This window comes from Impatiens glandulifera, chromosome 9 (assembly GCF_907164915.1).
Source record: "Impatiens glandulifera chromosome 9, dImpGla2.1, whole genome shotgun sequence".
In the NCBI taxonomy this organism is placed as follows: domain Eukaryota; kingdom Viridiplantae; phylum Streptophyta; class Magnoliopsida; order Ericales; family Balsaminaceae; genus Impatiens; species Impatiens glandulifera.
Genome location: NC_061870.1, coordinates 22,307,977 through 22,333,487, shown reverse-complemented (window position 1 = coordinate 22,333,487; position 25,511 = coordinate 22,307,977). Strand labels below are relative to the sequence as shown.

At 28.3% G+C, this 25,511-nt stretch overlaps 2 protein-coding genes across 2 annotated transcripts; both read right to left on the bottom strand.

Moving 5' to 3' along the window:
- Nucleotides 1-6,605: 6,605 nt before the first annotated feature.
- LOC124915527 (transmembrane protein 258-like) lies at nt 6,606-7,902 on the bottom strand. Its single transcript, XM_047456262.1, has 4 exons — nt 7,744-7,902; nt 7,560-7,660; nt 7,083-7,161; nt 6,606-6,959 (listed from the first exon to the last, which is right to left on the bottom strand). The coding sequence occupies exons 1-4, from the start codon at nt 7,744-7,746 to the stop codon at nt 6,912-6,914; spliced, it is 231 nt and encodes a 76-aa protein (XP_047312218.1). The 5' UTR covers nt 7,747-7,902; the 3' UTR covers nt 6,606-6,911.
- Nucleotides 7,903-9,042: 1,140 nt separating this feature from the next.
- On the bottom strand, nt 9,043-13,367 carry LOC124915208 (zinc finger CCCH domain-containing protein 64). The gene is made up of 11 exons (XM_047455885.1): nt 13,209-13,367; nt 12,821-13,094; nt 12,625-12,754; nt 12,333-12,452; nt 12,104-12,221; nt 11,223-11,671; nt 10,850-11,135; nt 10,609-10,702; nt 9,840-9,985; nt 9,518-9,662; nt 9,043-9,420 (listed from the first exon to the last, which is right to left on the bottom strand). Exons 1-10 carry the CDS (start codon nt 13,281-13,283, stop codon nt 9,534-9,536), a joined length of 1,821 nt encoding a protein of 606 aa, XP_047311841.1. The 5' UTR covers nt 13,284-13,367; the 3' UTR covers nt 9,043-9,420; nt 9,518-9,533.
- Nucleotides 13,368-25,511: the final 12,144 nt, after the last annotated feature.

Below are 25,511 nucleotides of genomic sequence, written 5' to 3'. Positions count from 1 at the left end.
TTTTAATATTTCCGAGAGATTTATGTATAACTCTCGGTTTTGGTTATTTTTTCCGAGAGATATGAATAAATCTCTCGGTTTTGATGGATCTCACACAAATTTTAATTAAAGAAAAACCGAGAAAATTGTGTATATCTCTCGGTTTTTGACCTTAGATTTTTTAACTTAAAACATCAACAACACACATTTATCTATTTAAAACACAACCTAATTATCATTAAACACATCCTTTTTATAATCAAACTCTACACATATTCTTATTATCATCAAACACAAACATATACATTCTTTTATATAATCAAACACAATCATATACATTTATAAAATTAATCACAATCCATACACTTCAAAAATAACACACACTTTATTAGCTTAGTTAGGAGTTTAGACAAACTAATTAAACATCAAGTAAATTAAAATAAATGAAGAAATAAAAAAAATGAAAAAGTCAAATACCGAGAGATATACATATAACTCTCGGTATTACCATTCAAAACCGAAAGATATTTGAATATCTTTCGGTATTTCACTTCTTCATTTTTTAATTTAATTGGTGTTTAACTTTCTAATTAGCTTGAACAACATTAATTTAACACATTTCATATCATTACACAATCTCTGCACATCTAATAACCAAACTCTACACACATCCTTAATATAATCAAACACAAAACATACACTTCTTTATATAATCATACACAATCATATACATTTATATAATTAATCACAACTCATACTCTTTAAAAACAACACACACTTTATTAGCTTAGTTAGAAGTTGAAACAAGCTAATTAGAAAGTGAAACACCAATTAAATTAACAAATGGAGAAGTGAAATACCGAAAGTTTTCTATATATCTTTCGGTTTTGAGATGTCAAAACCGAAAGATACTTAGAAATCTTTCGCAATTACCTCATTCCCAACACTTAGAATTATTTTCAGTTTTTTTAGGAAAAAGTCAAAACCGAGGGTTTTTTGAAAAAATTTCGTAATTACCCCCTTCCTAACACTTAGAATTATTTTCAGTTTTTTTGAGAAGAGTCAAAACCGAGAATTTTTTGAAAAACCTTCGCAATTACCCATTTTCCAACACTTAGAATTATTTTCAGTTTTTTTGGGAAGAGTCAAAACCGAGGGTTTTTTTGAAAAACCTTCGCAATTACCCCTTTCCCAACACTTAGACTTATTTTCAGTTTTTTTTAGAAGAGTCAAAACCGAGGGTTTTTTGAAAAACCTTCGCAATTACCCATTCCTAATACTTAGAATTATTTTCAGATTTTTGGAAAGAGTCAAAACCGAGGGTTTTTTTGAAAAACCTTCGCAATTACTCCCTTCCCAACACTTAGAATTATTTTCAGTTTTTTTGAGAAGAGTCAAAATCGAGGGTTTTTTGAAAAACCTTCTCAATTACCCATTTTCCAACACTTAGAATTATTTTCAGTTTTTTTGAGAAGAGTCAAAACCGAGGGTTTTTTTTGAAAAAAACCTTCGCAATTACCCATTTCCCAACACTTAGAATTATTTTTAGTTTTTTTAGAAGAGTCAAAACCGAGGGTTTTTTGAAAAACCTTCGCAATTACCCATTTTCCAACACTTAGAATTATTTTCAGTTTTTTTGTGAAGAGTCAAAACCGAGGGTTTTTTGAAAAACCTTCGCAATTACCCATTTCCCAACACTTAGAATTATTTTCAGATTTTTTAGGAAAAGTCAAAACCGAGAGTTTTTGGAAAAACCTTCGCAATTACTCTTATGGGGAGAGTCAAAACCGAGGGTTTTTTGAAAAACTTTCGCAATTACCCTTATCAAACACTTAGAATTATTTTTAGTTTTTTTGGGAACAGTCAAACCCGAGGGTTTTTTGAAAAACCTTCGCAATTATCCCTTCCCAACATTTAGAATTATTTTCATTTTTTTTGGAAGAGTCAAAACCGAGGGTTTTTTGAAAAACCTTCACAATTACCCATTCAAAATACTTAGAAATATTTTTAGATTTTTTGGAAAGAGTCAAAACCGAGGGTTTTTTGAAAAACTTTCGCAATTACCCCTTCCCAACACTTAGAATTATTTTCAGTTTTTTTGGGAAAAGTCAAAATAGAGGGTTTTTGGAAAAACCTTCGCAATTACCCATTTCCCAACACTTTAAATTATTTTCAGTTTTTTTGGGAAAAGTCAAAACCGAGGGTTTTTGGAAAAACCTTCGCAATTACCTTTTTGGGGAGAGTCAAAACCGAGGGTTTTTTGAAATACTTCGCAATTACCCTTATCAAACACTTATAATTATTTTCAGTTTTTTTGGGAATAGTCAAACCCGAGGGTTTTTTGAAAAACTTTCGGTGAAAAGTCATATCACCGAAGGTTTTATACACCTCTCGGAATTTATTTTTAATAACGAAAGATTTATTCCTCTCGGGATCATTACCGAGAGTTTTATAAAACTCTCGGTAAATTCTGTCGATAAATGTCCTTTTTTCACTAGTGATCTATGACTTGAAGTCAAATCCTGCTATGAAGTCAATAATAGACAAAGAAGATATGAATTACAAAAAGATATAAGTTTTGTGCAACAAACAAATTTAGAAGCAATGAAAGTTGGTTGTGATGGATGTTATCTTGAAGCACACAAATGCTTCAAGATTATGAAGAGTTGGAACTCTTACCATTTCTAATGGGCCTTGAGAAGAGGTATGAGTATGTGAATGATCAAATTCTGCTACAAAATTCTTGGCTGAATGTTTACAAATCATTTATCATTCTACAAAATGTGGAAAAGAAATCAAAACAAAAAGACCTTACCCAGAGTCAACAATGATTATAAAATAAAAGTGAACTCAAAGACGGTAAATTAGTTTATTAAAAAGAGTAAGAAAAATGTATATTATTCTCACTGTGGAGGAAAAATGACATATCAATGAAGACTGTGTTTTAAGCTTGTAGACTATTACGATATGTGGAAACAACCTAATGAAGAACTATGAAGAGAAAAAACATATGAACTGCAATAAATTATGTGGTTAAAAAAGAAAATGTTGAGGATATGTCAATGGAGGAATATCGAATGTACAAATAATTTCTAAAAAATATACGAGAGATTAAGAATAAATGAAGTAGCTCCACGTAAGTCATCTTATCCTAATCTATTTAAAAGAACAAGTTCTTCCTTTGAACTTACAAAAAAAAATTCTTCGCATGATGTCATATAGCAATAACAAAAGTTTCTATATTGATTATGAATTATGTATTTAGCAAATGGAACTTAAAATATAACTCAAATAGGAATGGTAAAACTTTGTGATAACTTTGAACTTAAGAATCTATTATTTACATATTTTTTTCAAATATTATTTAATAGCCATATCTAAACTTATAGAAGAAAAAAGATTAACTATATTTCCTTGAAGAACGTCTATCTTTAAATAATATTTTTTTTTATATTTTAATTATATTAATAATGTTATTGATTTCTCTCTTTTTCATAAAAGACTTGGACATCTAACAAATAATGTATTAAAATTTATATTTGACTGAGTTAGTGATTAAAAAAATTCATTATTTCACATGTGCTTTTGCAAATATGCAAATTACCTAAAACTAAGATTTTAAAATAAAGTGTCTAAAACAAAGATTTTTTTTTGAATTATCATATCGAGAATCGTCAATTATAAATTCATATATGTTGACTATAGTAGATGATTTTTTTTAGGTGTACTTGAATTATTTTAATTTCAAAGAAGAGTTTTGTATTTGATAAATGTATTTTTTTTTTTATGTTAATAGTAAAAAACCAACATGTTTTTGAATGAAAAATGTTTAAATTTGTTTAATTTCTTAGGGATTGTTCATTAAACCACTTATACATATTCACCACAAAAAAATGATATGATTGAATCTTGATTTTGATTCTAATTCTTTATTTGCAAGGTATCTTATTAATAGAACTCTCACAAATATTTTAAATGTAAAGCGGAAAGAAACCAGAATACAAGACACTTAAAATTTTTGGATGTACTTAACTAATTGAAATTTGATAGTAGAGCTAGTAAATGTATTTTTCTTTTAGACATTCTTTAAATAAAAAAAATGATATATAGTTTATAATATAACACTAGAGATATATGTTTATAGGGATAGTCATTTTTAATCAACAAAAAAAAAATGAAACATCAAAATACAAATAAAATGATTTGCCTTATTTCTTTATGACAAGATAGAAAATTCAAATTCTAATGAGATTAATCTGGATCATATACTGAAAATATTGAAGAAAATGAAAATCTTTTTAATTCTTCAAATCTAAGAATCTTACACAATATTCAGGAGTGCCTATTAATATTTCAAATCAAATGATAATTGTAAAGGTTCCATCGGTGTGGATGAAAGACTATGTTTTGAAAAAACAATTATATATCTTTTCCATATGTTTCAACTTGTACAAATGCATAATATATTAATTCTGGTAATATTGATCAATTGACTGAACTAGTGAATTATAAATAGGCTGCTTCAGAATGGGTTGAAGGCAAGGTTGAGCTAAATATTTTATAAGTTTGAAATAATGTAAACTGATAATTTGTTATTATATATAAATCAAAGAAAGTATATACTTGATTTGATTTTAGATTTATGTTTGATGGTTGGTAAGCCAAAATTCACTCCTATGATTGAATGTTTAAATTTACCGAAAAAAAAATTGATAATTCCCTTTTGTGATTGTGAAAAATATAAAAAATTTGTTGGAAAACTATTAATATATTTCTCAGACATTGTTTATTCAATTCAACAACTTAACTAATATATTAACAAATCTTTTCAATCACATTTTAACGCAAAAATTCAAATTATCAAATATTTGAAATGAACACCATTATTAGTTTATTTTATTCATCTCAAAAGATCTTAAAGTTGTTACTTTTTAGAATAGTGACTGACATCATATGTTGAAACTAATAAATCTCTCTATATGTATGAATAATGCATTAATAGCATATAAGATTAAGAAACAACCATTAGTTATAGTTTGTGAGTTATAATAAATTAATTTTTTCTTGCTTATTTTAAAATAGAGTTAAATTACCGATTGATTGTTCTTTACTGTGACAAAACCAATACATATAACACATAATTCAATGAACGGACAAAATATTGATATTGATTGTGATGTGGTAAGAAAAAAAATAAAAATTTATTTATCAAAACACTTGAAGTCTAACAATTTCAAGAATTGAGATTCAAGTTATTCTTACAATATTTTCATTTTGAGAGGAATGAAAATATAATTATAAATCATTGATTTATAATAATTAAATATATCATTTATAATTTGTTATATTATTTATAGTAGTTAATTAACTGCCAAGTGTTGTTAGAAACAATTAATTAATTGAGTATTTTTAAAAGTAATTAATTATTATTTTTTAATTGAAGGGGAACTAGCAAACCCATAGTCATTGTTTCCGTTTAAACTGAAAGCGCTTTCCGATAGAATCGAACCCGTGACTTGAATAGCATAATTGAGAAATATACCGCATTGTTTTCTCATTTCACTGTTCCTTAATCGTTTTAACTCTGAGTTCATCTCAAATTCAGGTTGAATTTGCATATTATTATCAAGAAATTATAGTTTGACATTTATTCTTGATTGTATTCAAGAAACTAGACTAGAAAGTAGTTAAAAATCTTCAGCACAAATCTTTTTTCTGAGAATAAATACATTAAAGGGATAAGGGAAAACAAAAAAAACTACATGTAGGATAAAATATCCTAAAAATAAGTATATGTATATTAAAGTTTAATTAATATGAGATTTTAGATAGTTTAATTAGAAGTCGTCCTTATAATAGATAGTTTAAGTGACAAAATTTTAATTAAGATATCAAAAATTACGATTTCTATTTCTATTAAGAACGTAATGAGAACTATCATTTTGAAAAGAAAAAAAAATATGAAAGATGATCTTTGTATTTACACTATTACACGTTTTAATCTCTTTGGAGAAATTCAACCATGTTTAATTCCTCCATCTTTGCAAATCCCTGTTTGTTTGATTATAAAACAGACAATATTTATATATAATCACGGTTTTAATTAATACTTACTTCTTCATCATAACCCAAAACACATATCAAATCATGCATATTTTTTCAACCATCTAATTCCTCAATTAAAAAAAATACTAAAAAAACCCCTCTTTTTCATATAATTGAAAAAGAACTTTGATAATTGGTAATGTTTACATGTTTTGTTGTATATCTATGGGGTTTGAACATACTCATTCCTTTAGCTTTTTATGACTCAGTGTTTATTTTGATTTGGTAAAATCACGAGTCTACCCAAAAGAATATAATCGAGTCTATTCGTAAACAAGTATTTTTCCTATTTCTCATCTGCATACAAATCCCGACCTATTGAAACAATTGGGTGATATGACTTACTAAATTGAGTTTCTACCAAATGAAACAAGAATCAAGCAATAATCAAAATCACGCTAAATGAAGCCAAAACTCACTATAATCTAGATAATGATCCAAATTATGGTCATACTTCACAAAATAATTTGGATCATCATCTTGAAAACAATATTATACCAACTAGAAAAAAATTACGTAGACGATTATCTCATTATTGTGATTGTATTAGAGAATTGAGAAATACTAGTTTTGAAATAGCTCAAAGATATACTTCAAAAGTGATGAGTTTCAATGGGGGGTTTTCAAATCCAGCTAAAACCATAAGGTGATCTTAAAACAAACTTATAAGGTGGTCTATCTGTCTGTCAAAAGTCTAAACAACCAATTATCCTCAAACTATAAAGAATTCAAAAGCTTTTTATGCTAATATTCCAACCAATAACTCATATTCTCTCTTCCAAAACTAATCAGCCTGACCTGAAACTTGAATGTTCTCGTTCAATCTTTCAAACATAAACACCACAAGTGAGGAGCAAGAACAAGGATCCAAAACCCTGTACATCACATCATATAGAGAAAACAAATGGTGGTTTTGAATCAGTATTAACACTGACTGGCTAGACAATAGCCACGAGAGTCTGCAGAATAAGAAACAGACTGAATCAAAAGAAATGTACCAAGAAGATTGATGCAATTGTCCCTGTAGTGAGCTCCATTGCAAGGCTACGATTTTTTCTCGAAGTAGTAGCTTCATAGCTGCATTTACATATATATATATTTCCAGACATTATTAAGTAAGCAACTGAAAGAATAAAAAGCACTAACCTTTATTAGAGGACTTTGACAATCTAATTCCATATCTTATAATGAGAAAAACAGCCATGAAGATTAATCAAACTTGGGTTGTGAATTGTAAAATCATGAAGAACCCTAAAAACTCTAGTACTGATGCAAAACACAATTACCCAAAAGATGATTTTTCTAAATACGATCAAGACCCAAGTTTCATTGAATGGCTACAGATAGTAAAAATTAACAAGCCCATTAATTGAAATCTGAAATTATCATCCATGATCACTACAAAAGAGCCAGATGGTGGAGGATTGATCAGATCAGATCAGATCAGATCAGATCAGATCAGATGACACACTTACATGAAGAAAAAAGCAGTGAGAGCCAGACCAATTGAGAGCATGGAGAAAGACAGTGTCGGATACCATATGGCCTGGATCGGGCTTGAGATGGGTTTACCAGACTGAAAATCAAAATGCGAAAACATCAAATCATAATGAATGCATAAAAAGAAAAGGTGAGAAATTTGTTGAAGATTTAGAATACCATTTCTGTTAGGATTGATGCTTTCTTCTTATTGTTGTTCAGATTGAGGTTCTAGGCCGGCCGCTTCTCTGTGATTCTGATCTGAACTAAGGCTGGAATGAATCGCCAGTCTTGAAATAAGCCGGCTATATTATAGATTCAGGTACAAAGGCGGACTATGAAACCGTATGGTCCTTCTCAATCCTAACCACTCATCTTTCGGCGTAAATTTCATATTTATTTATATTGTCTTTTCTTTTGTTATACAAATATAGATACTTATTAGATTATTGATTTTAACAAAGAACCCAAAATTATAATTGGGTTTATTGGTTTATTTTGGCTAAAGAAAAAATTTTTTTTGTATGAAATATGAATAAGTTTATTTGGGTAGAATGGATTTCGGAACATTTAAGTCACCACTGTTGTTAAAAATTACTAAACGTGTCACTGAGTAATATGGTTTAATAATTTAAAATTTAAAAAATTTGGTAAGGGTAAAATGGTATTTTAAATAGAGGAATAAAGTGATTGAAATGATAGAAAAGAAGAAAGAGAAAAAACCAATTTAATCAAAAATAAACGAAATAGGACAGACATATTGTCCAACCAAACTGAACGATTCAGTTACTAAAGTTTATGTTATTGTAAAATCACAAAACCAACTGATATTTTTAATTTAAAAATATAAATAATTTAGTTACTTATAGTTAATATTTAAAATATTCTTTTAATAATTAAATTTTTAGTCTAATTACAATAAATATATATTTGTTATTTGTTTTTACATTGTATAAGTTTTTCAAAACAAATTTGATAAATAACAATTTTATTCAACTAATAAACTAAAATCCCGACGGTTTGAAATTTTTAATCTCCAACCGATTACAATCGTGCATTTTGATATATAAATAGATCAAATTGAACCGCTTATATCATTTTTATACAAACTTTTTAGTGAAAAAATATCAACTAATATATAATTTTATGAAATCTAACATACAAATAAGAGGTAAAATTATTATAAATGAAGTAAAAAAAAGTCCCACTAAACAATTATCTGCTCTTTTTTTGTCATAAAAATAATATTGTTATTTCTTGGAGGCTGAGTAACATACTTTGGTTCATTTGAAATTTCTACTATAAATTTCCTTTGTATACATTTTATTTATCTAATTTTATTTAAGATAGAATAATAATATTATGCAACATAACTTGACTAAAATATATTCATAAATGTGTTCTTGTTTAAACCTAAATCCTGCTCCAAATTTTTTTTCTAAATAGGGCATGTTTGCATAAAGTAAACATTACTAACAATAACCCTACAAACATGAATGGAACACAATGATTTCACTTCCTAATCACACAAGGTATAAATCTTATGAACATTCTAAATATTCAGAAGTTACTAGTTTGTAGCTCAACACAATTGCAATGCCATGATTTTGCAATGTATAATCTTGTTACCATTCAAATTTTTTGTATTTGTGAAGATTCATTACAACGCATTCAAAACTCTACCTCAACAAATTCTCAACTATTGCTAAATTGGATTCACGCGAAGCCTTTCGGATCAAATCCCTCATTCATGAACCTAAGTGATGGTGCAGGATATATTGTATGCTCGAGAAGCAGATTACCCCTTCTGGAAGTTTACACTTGATAATAGCTGCATTTTCTAACGAAAACTCAAATCTGTTGTAACATTGAGAATATAAATGAATAAGAACACTTTAACCAAATATTTAAATCAGAAAACTAAGAAGATAGATATATTACGAAAACTCCAAACCTTACGAAAATTTGGATCACTGGTTCGGATCATACTTTCCAAATCGACTCTTGAAACTCTCAACCATCTCCTCCTCCTCTTCTTTGCTGAGCTTACAGTTCCGCCAGTCATCTCTATCTGGCTTGTTGAACAAACCAGCCAGAACCTGCATTGTAGACGATTCATAAAGAGAACATACAAAATTGAGCAAAAATAACTTGGGGATTTTAAGGCTACATGATACATTTGATGAAAAAGAAAGACCACAAAGGGGGAGAGAGTAATCTTTCTCAATTAAGTGAACTTCAAAATCACTGAGTGACAACAAAATCAAACAACTAACCTCACGGCCAAATTGAGCAGGGAATTTTTCGTTCTCTTCGACAGGATGATATATGATTGTATCTCCAGGGAGTTGTACATAGAATAAACTACTATTTCTATCAAACTGCTTTTGTAGAAGCCTTCTCCCTTCAGAACTACTATCATCTGCATTTATATTTGTTTTAGATGCATATAAGTCATACGTGCATACATATTTCTATGGGCTAAACCACATCATCTAGTATTGGTTCTAAATTTCGCTAAAAAGACATGCTGCCAAACACAAATAGAATACGAGTCTATGAAACTGATAAACTAGGCTAAATGATAAAGAAACCACTGCCATGTCCAACATTTGACCACAACTGGAGCAACCAAAAAGACAAGGATTTAAAACTTGGGACTTGTTTGATGAAGGGTTATTCGGATTAATTCAAATAAACCCTTATCCCAATAACATTCACTTCATCAATCAAATCATTCAATATCAACTAAAATACTAAAATATCCTACTTTATTTTTTATAACATTTTAAAATATTAAATACAAAGGATAATTTAGTCATTTAACTCAATATTCAACTTTTTCATCAACCGGGGTTTTCCCAAAAAAAAATCCTACATCAAACAAGCTTAACCGGAAATGAGTGGGTTTTTTTATCAAGAATTTCATTGAGGGATACTTTATATTGGATTTGAGAAACAGTTACTATAAAAAGCATTAATTCAAAAGTAGAGGAAATTAAACACCAGTAGTTGAAGAAGGGTGCTATCAAATGAGGTACTTACTTGTCAAAACCAAGAATTCAAATCCCAATTTCTGAGCAGCTAAGTTAAATATGTCTCTAATTATAGATGTTCTAGATGATGGAATAGGTACCACCTGCAAGAGTACAGACAAAACATAATTTCATTTGAACGAGGGATCCTTTTAATACTACAAGGCAAATATCAAAGGGTCAATTCAACACCGAAGATCATTGTTATCCAAAAAAATGTTAGCACCAGATCAAGTAGAGATTAGTGCTACCTGAAGGTTAGCATGAGTGCTTCGCTTGGACACCCACTCAAAGAAAACTACATCTTTAGCTTGGCTCTTAAAATACATTGTTAGGCTACTTTGATATTTGTTCAGTTCTGATTCTCCTTCATGGGATGAAGAGAGAGTATTTGGTATGTGTTCAATTGGTACAAGGAGAATGTGATCTTCAACTAATTGTCCTTTAGGAAGAGCGCAATAGTAGTATTCCCCTACACTGCAAATGAGGTGTGACTCCACGTTTGGACTTGACAAACAAAACCAACATTCTCTTGACCTGAATATCAAAAGCATGCCAAAGAGAACAAATTAGTCAACAAGTAAAAAAGGACAGGCGCATGTCCAAAACAATAGTAATTCCTACCGGTCACCACTTGCATGTCCCTGTCCAGATCTCCTGTTGGGGATAGCTTTGCCTTCCTCCTGCAGGCTGTGTTTAAAACTGCAGTCTGGGCCTCTTTCACACTGTCCTTTGTTGAGAAAATCAAAGCATACACCTCTTTGATATTGTTCTCTTGCATCCTCATCATGCTGGAAGTGACAGTTTTCTCGTGGACAAGACCCAGAAGAAAGAAATTTGAAACACAGCCTCTTGCTATCACTTTCTCCATGTTTTTGCCGCTTCTTGGACACGTCATAACGCCAGTACTGTGAATCAGGATCTGTATTGTCATGTCTCTTTGTGGCTTGCACAGTGTGGTTTGTTGCCTCACCAGATCCAAATGGAGACATAGTAGTGTTTGATGCCTTCATGGAAAGCTCACTAGCAGTCATAGTAGATGATGGAGTAGGAGAAATTGCATGAACAAATTTCTGAGGTACAAAAAAGTTATAACAGTTACAAAGCCAAATGGGTGCAGGAAGTAATGACACTTGAAACTTAACAGAAGACATATAGAGCTTGTTTGAGGTGGGGCTATTTGAGATTATTTCCAAATAATGCACCATCCAATCAACCCAAATCTTCAATCACATCATTCAAGAACCAAAATTCAAAAATATGCTTATTTTATTTTCTAACAAATATTAAATACTAAGAAAATTTTGGTCAGTTTATCCAAATAATCCACTCTTACATCAAACAAGATTTATTTCTAAATAACCCAAGATAGCTGAATAAACTATGAATAGACGATTATATAAATGAAATCAAACTTCAACAAATATATTATTGCAGAAAACATTTTTTTTATGAAACTAAGGAACACAAAAAGTTAACACCGATGAGAAACAAGAAGAACTAACTTGTTTATCTTTATTTCCAACTGAAGCAAGACCTATGAACCGGGTTACATGTACAGCGTCAAAGTTGTTATATGGTTCCCGAGAATAAAAAACTCCCTTTGTGCCCGAAATGTGGTAGCTGTACAAAGATGCTCTAATGAGGAAAATATGTAGCAAGTGAAATAGACGAATGTGAGAGGATATAAGAAGGATAAGTTAATGCTCTACTGATAGAGCACTAATCACCTACCGTGGTTTGATCTCTGAAACCAAGTTAGCTACAGTGGAACTGCTACCTGATTCGCTCAACGCTCCAGGAGGAACATCAGAGCTGGCTGCTCTATTAGTGATCCCACTTGGCCATTCATTAGTTTGATTCTATTAAGTGAAACAAAAGAGAAAAAACGACACTGCATAACTGGAGACATATAATAATGGACACAAGAATTAGATTCATGGTTAAAGTCGTGATTTTTATATGAGAAGTGAAGAATTCAAGTCTTGGCATTACTAAAAGTTAGCACAAATAATGCAAAGGATATGTCAGGAACATATCAATTATCCCAGGTTCATCAGCTAATGCCCTGAGTGCATCAACATCATCTTGACTGAATGTTCCAATTTGAGGTCCACTTGATGAATCCTTACCTGATAAGTATACTATAGATAAACCTGCAGTAAAAAGGGAGATATATAACCTCAGTTTATAGGCTAATCAGCATGGTAATATCTTCTTACCATTGAGAAAGAACTTGCCACTGCCTTTCAACCAAAACAAGTTGTCACATATTTTCAACCCATCCATCTTAAACCCTTGTTTGGCAGAATCAATGGAAGCAGCAGATAGAATCTTAGGTGCACCAACGCCATAGTCACCTATAAAGTAGGTTGGCAGGGGAAATTTTGAATGCCCATCAATATATCCTATGAATTCTTCAAGCTGCTCAGGCGAGTCAGGAAAGAACTGGCCAACACAAAGAAGAGCATCGAAAGGACCGGCTGACTTGTTAACCTGAGGTTTGGGTATCGAGAAATGTTTGAAATTGATACATAAAAACCTAGTTTAAGCATAAATCTGAGTATGCGAAGATATTTAGTGTACATTTGGAAATAATGAGAGAAATACCGATGAGACTCGCTTGGTTAGTTGATTGAGGCGGCCGAAGACATCACCGCAGAGTAGGATCCTGGGAGGCGCCATTAGAGCGAGGCGAGATGGTGGGGAGGAAGCTCCTATTAGGAGTCTGAATCAATGGCGAACAGAAGAACTGAAAACAAATCAGACCGGCTCTCATGAGTAAATGGGCTATTGTATTATTTTCAAAAAATTAAAATAGAAAAAAGGCAAATTTATTTTATAAATATTGCTTGAAAAATAAATTTAATTTCTAAATAATTTTTTTTTGCAAATCAAATGTTACATGGTTTTTTTGGATTGAGAAATTTTAAAAAATAAGTTTAGATAGAAAAGACTTCAAGAATATTTTTAATAGATAATAAAAATATTTAAATTAATTAAATAATATGATTAATGAAAAAATCAATTAAAAAATAATAATTTGTAAATTAGAAAAACCCCAATCTCATTCCCTACCAATTTCACATTCTTTTCTAATTTTTTTTTTCTAGTTTGACATGTAGTTGATCCGAACGGAAGCATAATGATATTTGTGTTCCCGCTCATTTTCACCCGAATTATGTTCTTAATACTTTAAACACAATTAAATATATAATATCACTCATATATATATATATTTATAAAAAAAAATTAAGGTTATTTATTTAAATTAATATGAATTTTAATATATTAAAATATATATTATATAAAAGAAATATGTTCATATAATTTTATTATATATATATATATATATATTTTTAGAGAACATGGTATAAATGTGTCCCGCGAGAATTATTCAAAATCGAACGGAAATGAATGATAGTAAAAAAAAAATTTAGAGTAAAACGAGACAAAGATGATAAATACATTCCTCACCCCAATGCACCTCATTGTCCTTCCTAGTATCAATAGTTATCTAATATTATTAGTTATCTAATGTTATAATATGATGTTTAGTTATATGACTTTAGATATTAAATACTGGAATATTTGATAATTTAAATTAAATAATATTATTATATTAAGTCATTATATTTGATAATTTAACTCAAATAATTCTAAACAAATATTAATTCTCTACTTAAAAGTTAAAACAACATTTAAAAACAAAATCTGGTTATATTGAATTTTTATATTTCATTAAAGAAAAAGTGGAATCATAATTAGGGTTCAACAAGTCACTAGTTATCTATTCAAAGTGTGATTTTACCATTTATTTTAAAATTATTGGTATCGATTTTACCGATTCTGGTTCTACTGGTCCTGGTCGGTTAATCGGGTTTATTTGAGAATCGATAATTCATTTTTTTAACTAAGTATTTGTAACCCATAAATTCATTTTCCATAAAAGCATTTTCCATAAAAGTTTGAGGTTTGAGAAATTTTAATTTCGATTTACGTGTCAAAAATCTTATAATAAAATATTATTTAAAAAAATTATACAAAAATATATTTTAACATTTTAAAATTAGTTATAACAATGATTAATTTTTATAATCAATTTTAAATCATCTTTTAGATTTAAAATAATCAAATTATAATTTGATTAAATGAAATCTATATTTTAAATTATTTAAAAATAATTAATTTAAAAGATTATTTATTTGATAAAAGAGTCGCTAATTAATTTTAAAATTTAAAACCAATAAAATATTTTGTATACATATATAAACGTATATTTGATTAGAGATTCTATTGAATTCGATGTTTGGTGATACTCGGAAAATGACTTTCACACTATATCCTCCGTATCCGTTAAAGAGCGGTCTTTACCTTATAAAATTTTGGCTTTTGAATTTGAAAATTTGATTTTATTACATTTTATTTAACTAATTATTTTCAAGTCTTAGATATGTATAGGTTTTTTTGCATTTAAAATTGTAGAATAATATTTAAATGTTAGTACATGTAATTGATGTCGATGATAATTGAGGAAAACACCTAATAAAAATTTAGTTTAAGACATTAGAATTAAAAAAATAAATTCAAAGAGACCTTTATCAAAATATTTTTTATGAAAATATTTAAAAAGATATTATAAAATTGTTTTCTATTTTTTCAGATTTTAAAAAAAAAATATAGTTTTGGACTTCTAAAAACAATTTAAAATTAAAATCTCAAATAAACAGACCCTTTGACAAGTGTCATGGTCGCAAACCGGGTCGGATACACGGGTCTAGAGAAGGTTTGACCCGAAGTCAACACGTTGGGCACTCGGTCAACGCGGAGACCGGTCTCCTCGGTTGAGCGCGCAAGTCCCTCGGTTAAATGATGGGATTCATCGGTCACACGCGCTGGTTCCTCAATCGGATGCGGGGATTCTCGGTCACGCACTAGTTCCTCAGTCGGATGAGGGGATTCTCGGTCACGCGTTGGTCTTCGGTCGGTTGCGGAGAATTCTCGGTCGAAAACCATCACGAATTGGTTTTCTCGGTCGAAAACCATGACAGGCTAAAAAACCTCGATTGGGGTTAGAAATCCCCGATCGGACTTCAAGAACACCGAACTACAGGTTTGATGATTTCGATTGAAGTCTTCATTCTTCAATCTGAAGAGATGGGGAGCTTTGTCTAACCTCAATGATCGTTTATAACATCATCCCGATGCATCATTCGATCGAGAATACGTTCTATTCGAATTGAACAGTTTTTTAGCAAAAATTGTGCTTTCGGTTTTCAAGGTTTAACGTATAAGAAGTTTATCAATAGTTTTCTTATACACATTAAGATCAGGTATAACCAAAATATGAACACTAGATGTTCATTTTAACCATTTCAAGAGGTGGATACTAACCCAAAGTTCTTGGGTTCGAGCCCGTCAGGTGGCAAGTTTTGCACCCAGTTAAATGGTTAAGTGTGTTTGCGGGCTACATACTTAATCTGTTGTCCATTTTTCTAATGAAATGACACTAAACTGATATCCCCAAAAAAACATTTCAAGAACTGAAATTTTCATTTTTATGAAAAATTTGGTTTTGGATCAAACATGACCGGAATTAATTGAAATTGATCTGAAAATACTCCTAAAACCTTTTGAAATATGTTAGGAAGGTTTTTGGGTAACCGTTCTTGAGTTATAACTCAAGAACAAAAACCCGATTTTGAAAATTTTCAAAATCAAATTTGGGTCATTTTGATTTAGATCAATTGATTTAAATTAGTTTCAATAGAAAGTTTATAAATGATCTTATGATCGTTTTCCAGTCAAGAAATTGAACAATCAAGCAATATTCAAGACTAGTTGAACTGAAATGTAAAAATTTCAATTGAATTTATAAGTTGAATTACAATCTTAATTGAATCTTACTATGAGTTGGAGAACACTCCTGAACTCTTTTAGAAATTTTGTGAAAATCCAAAACTGAGCTCTAAGGCTTTACTTGAGATTTTTAAATTTTCAAGGAAAACTTGAAAATTTTAATGGAGAATTTCATAAGAAGTGGATTGGAGGCTTGGGGTTTGATACCTTGATTTCGTCTTGGATGAGGAGGGCTATTTATAGCCTTCTTAAGTCGATTGAACGATCAAGTGGATCAAATTTCAGACAAAATATCATTAATGACTTTTATCTATTCTTCATCCAATTGATCGTCTATGGAATACTTGCTCTTATGATCGTAGGTGATATTATCACTATGTTAGGGCGATCATTTCAGCTTTTAAATCAATGGATTTGGTAGACTAACGTCAGAGTTCCATCTTTAAAAAATCAAAGAACTCGCTTGTTCATTATGTTGTTCGTCGCGAGGAAGAAGACAAAACAGGGTCGAAAACGACGTCATTTGCTTCTTTCGCATTTGAGCGCTGATGGAGTCTTGAAACGACATCGCTTTTGGCCAAAGCACAGACGCTTGTGCGTTCCGTCAGCACTAGGCGTTCCGTCAGCGATGGGTGTTCCGTTTGCATTTGGGCTAATGATATTGAGTCGCGCATTAGTTGATTTGATGCTGTGCGAAAGCGCCTTCCTTTGGTTGTAGAGGGCGACGCATCTAGTTTTTGTGCGTTGGATGAGACTACAACGCTCATCTGATGAATGTGTAGTCTACTACACTGATTTCTCTTGATTTTGGCTGCATCAGATTACGACCATTTCCTTTGAGCTCGTTTGAAATTAATTTATCTTCACTCTTTTTGACTTTATTTTCATCCTATAAAATACATAAAATATTTTTAATAGACATATTATTTATTTTTCTATTTATTTCACTTTTTTTCATATTTTGAGACTTTATAAATAATTAATATTGGGATAAAATAGATATAACATTTATTTTCAATTATTTATTTTAATTTCTTTATCCCTTAATATTAATTTGGAATAAAATGGACACAACATTTATCTTAAACTATTTTATTTTATCTTAGTCTTTTATTTAAATTAATTGGAATTTAGATAATACAATATAAATTGGGCAGATGTAATTTTAGTACTTATAATATTATATTTATTTCACTTTTTTAACTTATGTTTTTATAATTTTATATAAATTATAATTTATTTTTAAAAAATAATTCTTTACAAATTATAATTTAAAAATAATTAATATATATAAATTATTAAATATTATAATATATATATATAATATTTACGGAAATAATTAATATAAATATATAACTAAATTATTACTAGTTAAACCAGTAAAAAAATAGTTTAACCGAAAACCGAACCGTTTAACTAGTAAAAAATTGATTAACCGAAATCACTGTAACCTATTAATCAATAAACTTGTAAAATAAAACTGATAAACTAGCGATTCATTTATCGGTTTTTCGGTTTTGTTTGTACAGCCCTAATCATTAATTCATTATAGGTCCTCTCAAAAGGTAACTAAACAGGCAAGCCCGAGGACACAACAATGGCTAGCTATAAAGCATTAAAGCATAGACAAGATGAACCCCATGGCCACTACCATATTTTACATAACTTAAGAGAATAAATTACATTACAAGTGTAAAAAAAAATAGTCATATCAATTTTTATTTTTAAAACTTAAGTGGCCTAATAAAATATAAAGATCAAGAGGGGATAATTAAAATTTTAAATTTTAGTTTAAGAGTTTGTTTATATTTATTTCAAAACCTTTTTACATTTGTTATTTGATGTTTTTCTTTATTTATGAAACTAGTCCAACGTTCACCTTTATTATTATTATTGTTCAGCTTCAATATAAAGCATTTTGAGTGACAATTGAATATGCATATGTTCATTAATCTCTTAAGAAAGACTTTGACTATGTGAATTAATTCAACTAGCATTTTTCCCGTGCATTTGCACGAGTATTAATATAAAAATCATGAAAAAAAATTACGGATAATATTTTTTTTATTTTATTTTTAACCGTTTTAAATTTATGGGTGGGTCAACCCACAATCCGACCCAAGTATCCATTTACTCAACAGCTATATAGATTAGTTAGTTAAAAAGTTGAACTTATATTAATATTAAAACGTCCCGCGTTTATCAAATTTGGTGTTGAATTTAAAATATAAAGTCTTTGTAGCCTAGTTGGTTAAAGAGTTGTACTTGTTTTGTTAGGTTGCAAGTTCGAAACATACCTCTAGCATTTTTAATTTTATTTTTAACCGTTTTAAATTTAAAAACGGGTCAACTCACAATCCGACCCAAGTATCCAAATTAACCACAGCTCTCGACCCGCCAATCCGGACACTTTAAAAATTAAGCATCATTATATATATATAGATGTTTGCTTTATCTGCATAAGTTAAGCCTATTTAATGTTTTCAAAATTTTATTTTATCGAGCTTAAATTATGATATTCTAAATAGAAACGAAATATAAAGTATCTTTCATATGTGAGTATATTCAAATAATTTATTTTTTGGGTAAGAAATAAGTTAAAGGGTTATAAATAAATAATAATAATTTAAACATGCATGCCATGATGTTAGATTAGATAATGAATTATATAAAAATAATTTTAAATATTTGTCCTCAAACAAGGACATCATTAGCAAGGATGTCATTGCTTAGGGTAAAACAATATTATTTTCTTGCTACAAAGCTCCCCCTCAAGGAAATAAACCAAAAAAAATATGACATGACAATATTTTCCAAATTAAAAATATTATCAAACTGAAAATGATGATGTATTACACACAAATATAAGAAAAATGGGCCTACCATGAGCTAACCATTACTTTTATTTTTTATTTTTCAATCAGCAAAGTAACCATTAAACCCAGTTCAACAATGTAATATATAGTTATAAAAAAAAATAAAAAAAAAAAAAAAAAAAAAAAAGTAACATATACACTTCAATATATCTTACAACAATAATAAAAATGAAATTTTATGTAGTTTAACTAATTTTATTATTAAATCAAATAAAAAGTTACAAATAAAACATTAATTTATAAATAATATAATATAACGAAAGTTAAATAATATAAATTTACAAATATTAAAATTCAAAACCATCATACAATTTTTGTAACGAGACTAAAAAACAAACTAATGTGAGTTCCATTACAATGTATGAAGGAGAGCAATCAGAAGAAAGCAATTAAACGACGTGAGTAATCTATACAAAATTCTGAGCGGCAGTCAAATTTGTCTTTGTTTGTCCGAGGGTTGATAAGTAAAGGCAGAAAAAGTTCCGTCCAATGACTGATCATCTACTAATATAGTTAAAATAACGAGAAATTCATAAAAAAAAAAATTAATAAAAGATCCAGAAAAAGGTCTCAAGATGAAAGATAAATTCAAAAACTCTCTATTAGAGAGATAAAAAATAATTTCAGATTCGATAACACCCCATACCTTTACTGCAAATAAGAAGACGAAAACGAACTCGAGAAATGATCACAAATACGATTGAAGGGTATGAGCAACAAATGACCCACTAAATATTTAGAGTATTATTTGAATTAAAAAAATCTAAAACAATATATCTGATCTAGTTAAATAGAATGTCTCACCGAACAAAATACAAATATAACATAAACTCAAATCTAATTAATTGAAATGAAAAAAAAAAAACCATCTGATTTTAAAAAAGTAATGACTTTTCAACTTTTTTTTATTTTTTATTTTTTTTTAGAGAAAATAAGGGACAACTGAACAATTTTTTATGTTAATATTTTCAGATTTCAAAATAAAATATTTTAACTGTGTGGAACTTTGAATTATGATATTTAAATTAATAAGTATGATCAGTTACCAATTCCACACAAAAATGTAAATCTTGATAGTAAATTGGATTGACCAAGACTTGTAAATCAGCATGTGCCTAATAAACAGACGTCAAATTTGAATGAAAATATTAATAATGGATGAATGACGTTGTCAATTACTGTTACAGTACTATCATTTTTCACATAATAAATGTTTTATTTTGTATTAATGTAACAATGAATTAGTTATACAAAAATAATCGAATGGACGATCCTTATATGTGCCAAAATTAAAGAACAATATTGAAAATAATTAGACTCTCAATAAAGATAAAATTAATATTTTTTTTCACTTACTTTTAATTAATATTTCTTAAATAAATAAAACATGATCATATTTAATCAACTACGTACATATATAGCCTAGTAACTTTTTTAAATTTATGAATTCAATTTATCTTAAAATATATAAACTGGAATAAAAAATAAACTTTTTTTTTATCTCTTAGAATATCTCAAACCTCGTTGCCTCTGTGAGCAAAATCACATGAATTGATCTCAAAAAATTCTTATGACATGTTTAGGGCGATTCCGAAGTTTGGGAGATCTTTGACCAAATATAATTTTTTATTTAACTCGTTTTTATTAAAAATATTAATAATTTTGTATTAAAAATTTAACATAAAAAATATTTTAATTTTAATTTATTAGATCACTTAAATATTATAATAATTTTAATTAGGTCTTACGTTCAAATTTTTAGGGTAACTTTTTTAAAAAAAATTGTAGGAAAGAGGGAGGCTGTCTAGCTTGTCACACTCTCTTACCGCCCCAACTGAAGGTTACAAATATTTTTAACCTTTCATTGTATTACATAATTTACATTCGAAAAGTTATCTCGATGTTTAAATAAAATGAACCATTATTCAATCAAATGATGTAGGGACGCTTAGACTGGACTTTGCATCTAATTTATAAATAATTTGTAATATAGGATGGTTTTTAGTGGTTTATGTGGCTTAGAGGAATACGAGCTAGGTCTTTTGATGATAAAGTTATCGCCGTGTGTGGTTGATCATATCTCTATTTTTATGACTTTGGTTGAGGTGACTTAGGTATATTCTAGGAGGAACACATAATCTTTTTGTTAAATTTCTAATTTAGTTTTCATAGGCCTTGTTATTGTGTTTCTGACTGTGTTTGTTTTTTGGCTTATAGTTTATCAAGGTTTAAAAGATTTATTAATGTTAACATTTTCAAAAAAAACATTGATGTCCCACTTTTTAGTGTAAATAAACTTTTCCCTTCTAGAACAAATTATAGTTTAGTCCTAGTTTTTTATGTGTGCGTATATAGAAAGCTATGTCTGCCTTTTAATTTGTTCCAACACAATCAATAATAAATTAGACTTTACCCAACTTTTAGATAATCACAAATAAATTAAATCTTGATCATCATAAATAAATGTAAAATGTTAACCTAATTCTATTGATTAGATATCACCACGATTGAGATCTAGGCATATTTGGTATGAAGTATGACTCTAAGTAGGTACAAAATTATGTAGGGTATATTGGGTTTAAGTCAAAAATATATAATTAAAATTTGAAGTATTTTAACTTTTTCTTAAATAATAATAATCTCGTACTATTTTTTAATGAGAAATATTGAGAGAGGAAATAACATGCGCAAGCAATCTGATTGACCAAAAAATAAAAGAATTTCTCTCTTTTCTCTATTTCATCCCACTTTTTTTTTCAATCAATAAAATGATGTCATGTCATTCTCTCTCTCGTCCCCTCCTTATCATTGTTAGTAATGATGACAATTTGAAACCGCCCGCGGTAATCGAACCAAATTGTCCTGTTTAGAGCAGTTTTTCCTCAAAACTGAACGAGGATGATATTTGTGTTCCCCGCCCTAACTTGCATTGATTTCACCCCGATTCTGTCCCGAACACTATAAACACAATAAATATATAAAATCACCAATATATTTATTTATCTATTATATTTTATAAGAGTGGTAAGTTTATTTCTTTATAATAATATAAAATTTCAATATATTACAATATATATTATATTAAAAAAATCATTTAAATAATTTTATTATATATTTTTTAATTTTTTAAAAAATAATTTATAAACGGTGCTCTACGGGAATTCCCCGAAACCAAATAGGACGGGAATGGTATTAAAAAATTCACCGAAATAAAACGTTCAGGGATGGTAAATTCATTTCCACTCGAACCGTCCCATTACCATCCCTAGTATATACACCTTCTTAATAAATTTAATCTAGATTTTTTTATTGTCTAGAGTATATGGTCATTCTTAACAAATTTAATTTAGATTTTTTTATTGTCTCGTGTAATGATAAATTTTCTTTTAAAAAATATTTTTTTTTATTAAGTATGTTACACATCATATGCTTGGAGCAAAAGAAAAGAAGAAAATTAAAAAAATGTTGATTAGTACTAAATTAAAGTCAACATTTCACCTGCCAAAATGATCCACCAAATATTTAAAGTAATCAAATTATCTTGATATATGATGTATATATTGATGACGTATAAGCTTAACATTTTTAATTTTTTTGTTTAATTAATCGAACCTATTAATTGTCCAATGAGCATCACATATAGACATGCATGGTCATGCTCCCCATAACTTTATTAAAAAAATTAACATTCTAAAATAAATGGTTAAATTAGAGCCTTTGATTGTTAGTATTTTTTTTTCTAAATTATTATTGATAACATAAAGTATTTTTTTTATAAAATATTTAAAATGTATTAATATATAATAATAATTTAAAATAAAAATTAATTTAAAATTTTAGTTAAAGAATGAAATGATATGAAAAATGAGAATGAATCAAATAATGTTTTAATTATATTAAATAATTTCATTTTGTCTTGTTTGGTACATTAATTTTTAAATAATTTATGGGATATTTAAAAATTTTGATGAGAATTTTGAAAAAGTATGTTTTTTATTTTAATGATAAAATATATATATATTTTTTTTAAATAAAAGAATATTTTATTATCTTAATTAATTAATAAAGTAATATTAGTGGAGAGATTAAATAAAATAATATTTGGATTATATTTGGATTTAAAAAAAAACTTAGAATTTTTTGTTTGTTCATTTATAAATAAACTAATATTTTATTACAATTTTTGATTTATCAAATCATCAATTAAAAAGAATATGAATTAAATATAGAAGATTGGTGGGATATTATTTGTATTTTGATACATTAAAAAAACATTTTTCATAAAGTCACACCCATCTAGAAATTAGAATCATGATAAAATGTATTGGGAGAACATGAAACCTAAATAGAATATACAATGTTTTTATTTTAAAATCATTATATTATGTTGTAAAAAATTTGGATACTTGAAATTTATATATATTGTTAAGTTGGGCTTAAACTAGGATGACAACGGGTACCCTACCCGCGGGGTAGTGAAGTACCATTCCCGAACCCGATTTTCATTTTAATACCCGACCCCGACCCCGAACCCGACGGGTATCTCTATTTAGATCTCCATCCCCGATTTGTAGGGTACCCGATACCCGACGGGTTCCCCATTACCCGATTAAAGTGTGAAATTATATTTATTATTTTAAAAAAATACAAAATATTAAAAAAAAAAATAATTAACATATTGAAACTAAAATAATTTTAAGTTATTATAAATTAAATCTAATATGTTATTACAAAATATAATTGATCAAAAAATATTGATAAATATTAGATACTGAAATAACAATATCATTCCTACTACATAATATAAATTCATTCATACCACAAAATATAAATAAATAAACTTAAAACAGACACAACAATATATACTTAATTAAACATAAACTTCAAAATATTCATCAGCAAAACAGTTTTCTCACAAAAAAAACACATTCTTATTGAAGCGAGTCTCGTAGAAGTTACATAAATGTCACATTTGTTGCTGCTAAAACGGAAGAAGAAATTACAAAATAGAGATCGAAGATTAAGTTAATAAATAAGTATAGGATTATAAAAGTTAAAGAACAATCATAACTTTATTAAATAATAAATAACATTAAACTAATAATATCGAAATTTGAAAAACTCAAATGAAAACATTACTTACTTGCATAGTTATGTTGTAGATGTTGAACAAAAATTAGAAAGAATGTTGAAGATAGAAGTTGAAGAACAAAACTAGAGAGAATGTTGAAGATAAAAGTTGAAGTAAGGTTGAAAAAAAATAAAAAATGAAGATTAAAAGTCATGACTAATGAGAGAGAAACAATTATTAGAATGATATTGGCGTGACTTATGGTTTTGGGTAAAGAGAAAATAAATACTATATTTATTATATTGTAACGATGGTTAAGAGGTGGAATTTGAAAAGTTATTTAAATTTTAACTATATATATATTAATATTCGGGTATTGGGTATCAAGTTTGGGCCCGAACCCGATCGAGTAACATTTTTTACTCCCCATCCCCGAACCTGACCCCGAATCCGATTTTAAATACCCGAACCTGATCATCGGGTACCCACGAACATCGGATATACGGGTACCCATTGCCATCTCTAACTTAAACCCAATACATGAGATCAGTTTGCTTAGTTATATAATTTAGGGTTATAAGCAAAATTGAAGAAATTAAACTGAGTCTACAAAAATATGTGAAATAATTATAAATCGATTAAATCAAGTTTTGAAAAGTTAATTATACATTCGATTCTGTTAACTATTTAAATAATAAAAAATCGTGGATTTAACCCATCATTTATTTATATATATATATATATATATATATATATATATATAAAAAAAAAAGTGTTTTGATATTTTTTAAATATATGTTACTCTAGAGGAGGGTACTTTGATTATTTGTAATTTATTATTATTGTTTTTAAGAGTTCAAATATTATATTAAATATATATATATATATATATATATATATATATATATTATTGTTTTTTAACAATTAAACCGACAAATCAATCGAGTCGATTTTATAACCCACCAAATTGAACCAACGTTTAACCGTCAACCGATGGATGAAGATTTTGAAAAATTAATCCCAACAGTTGAGATGATTTTTTCGAGGAAAAATATCGATCACAATCATAACTATTGTATTTAATCTTTTGGTATTTTAAGCACTAAG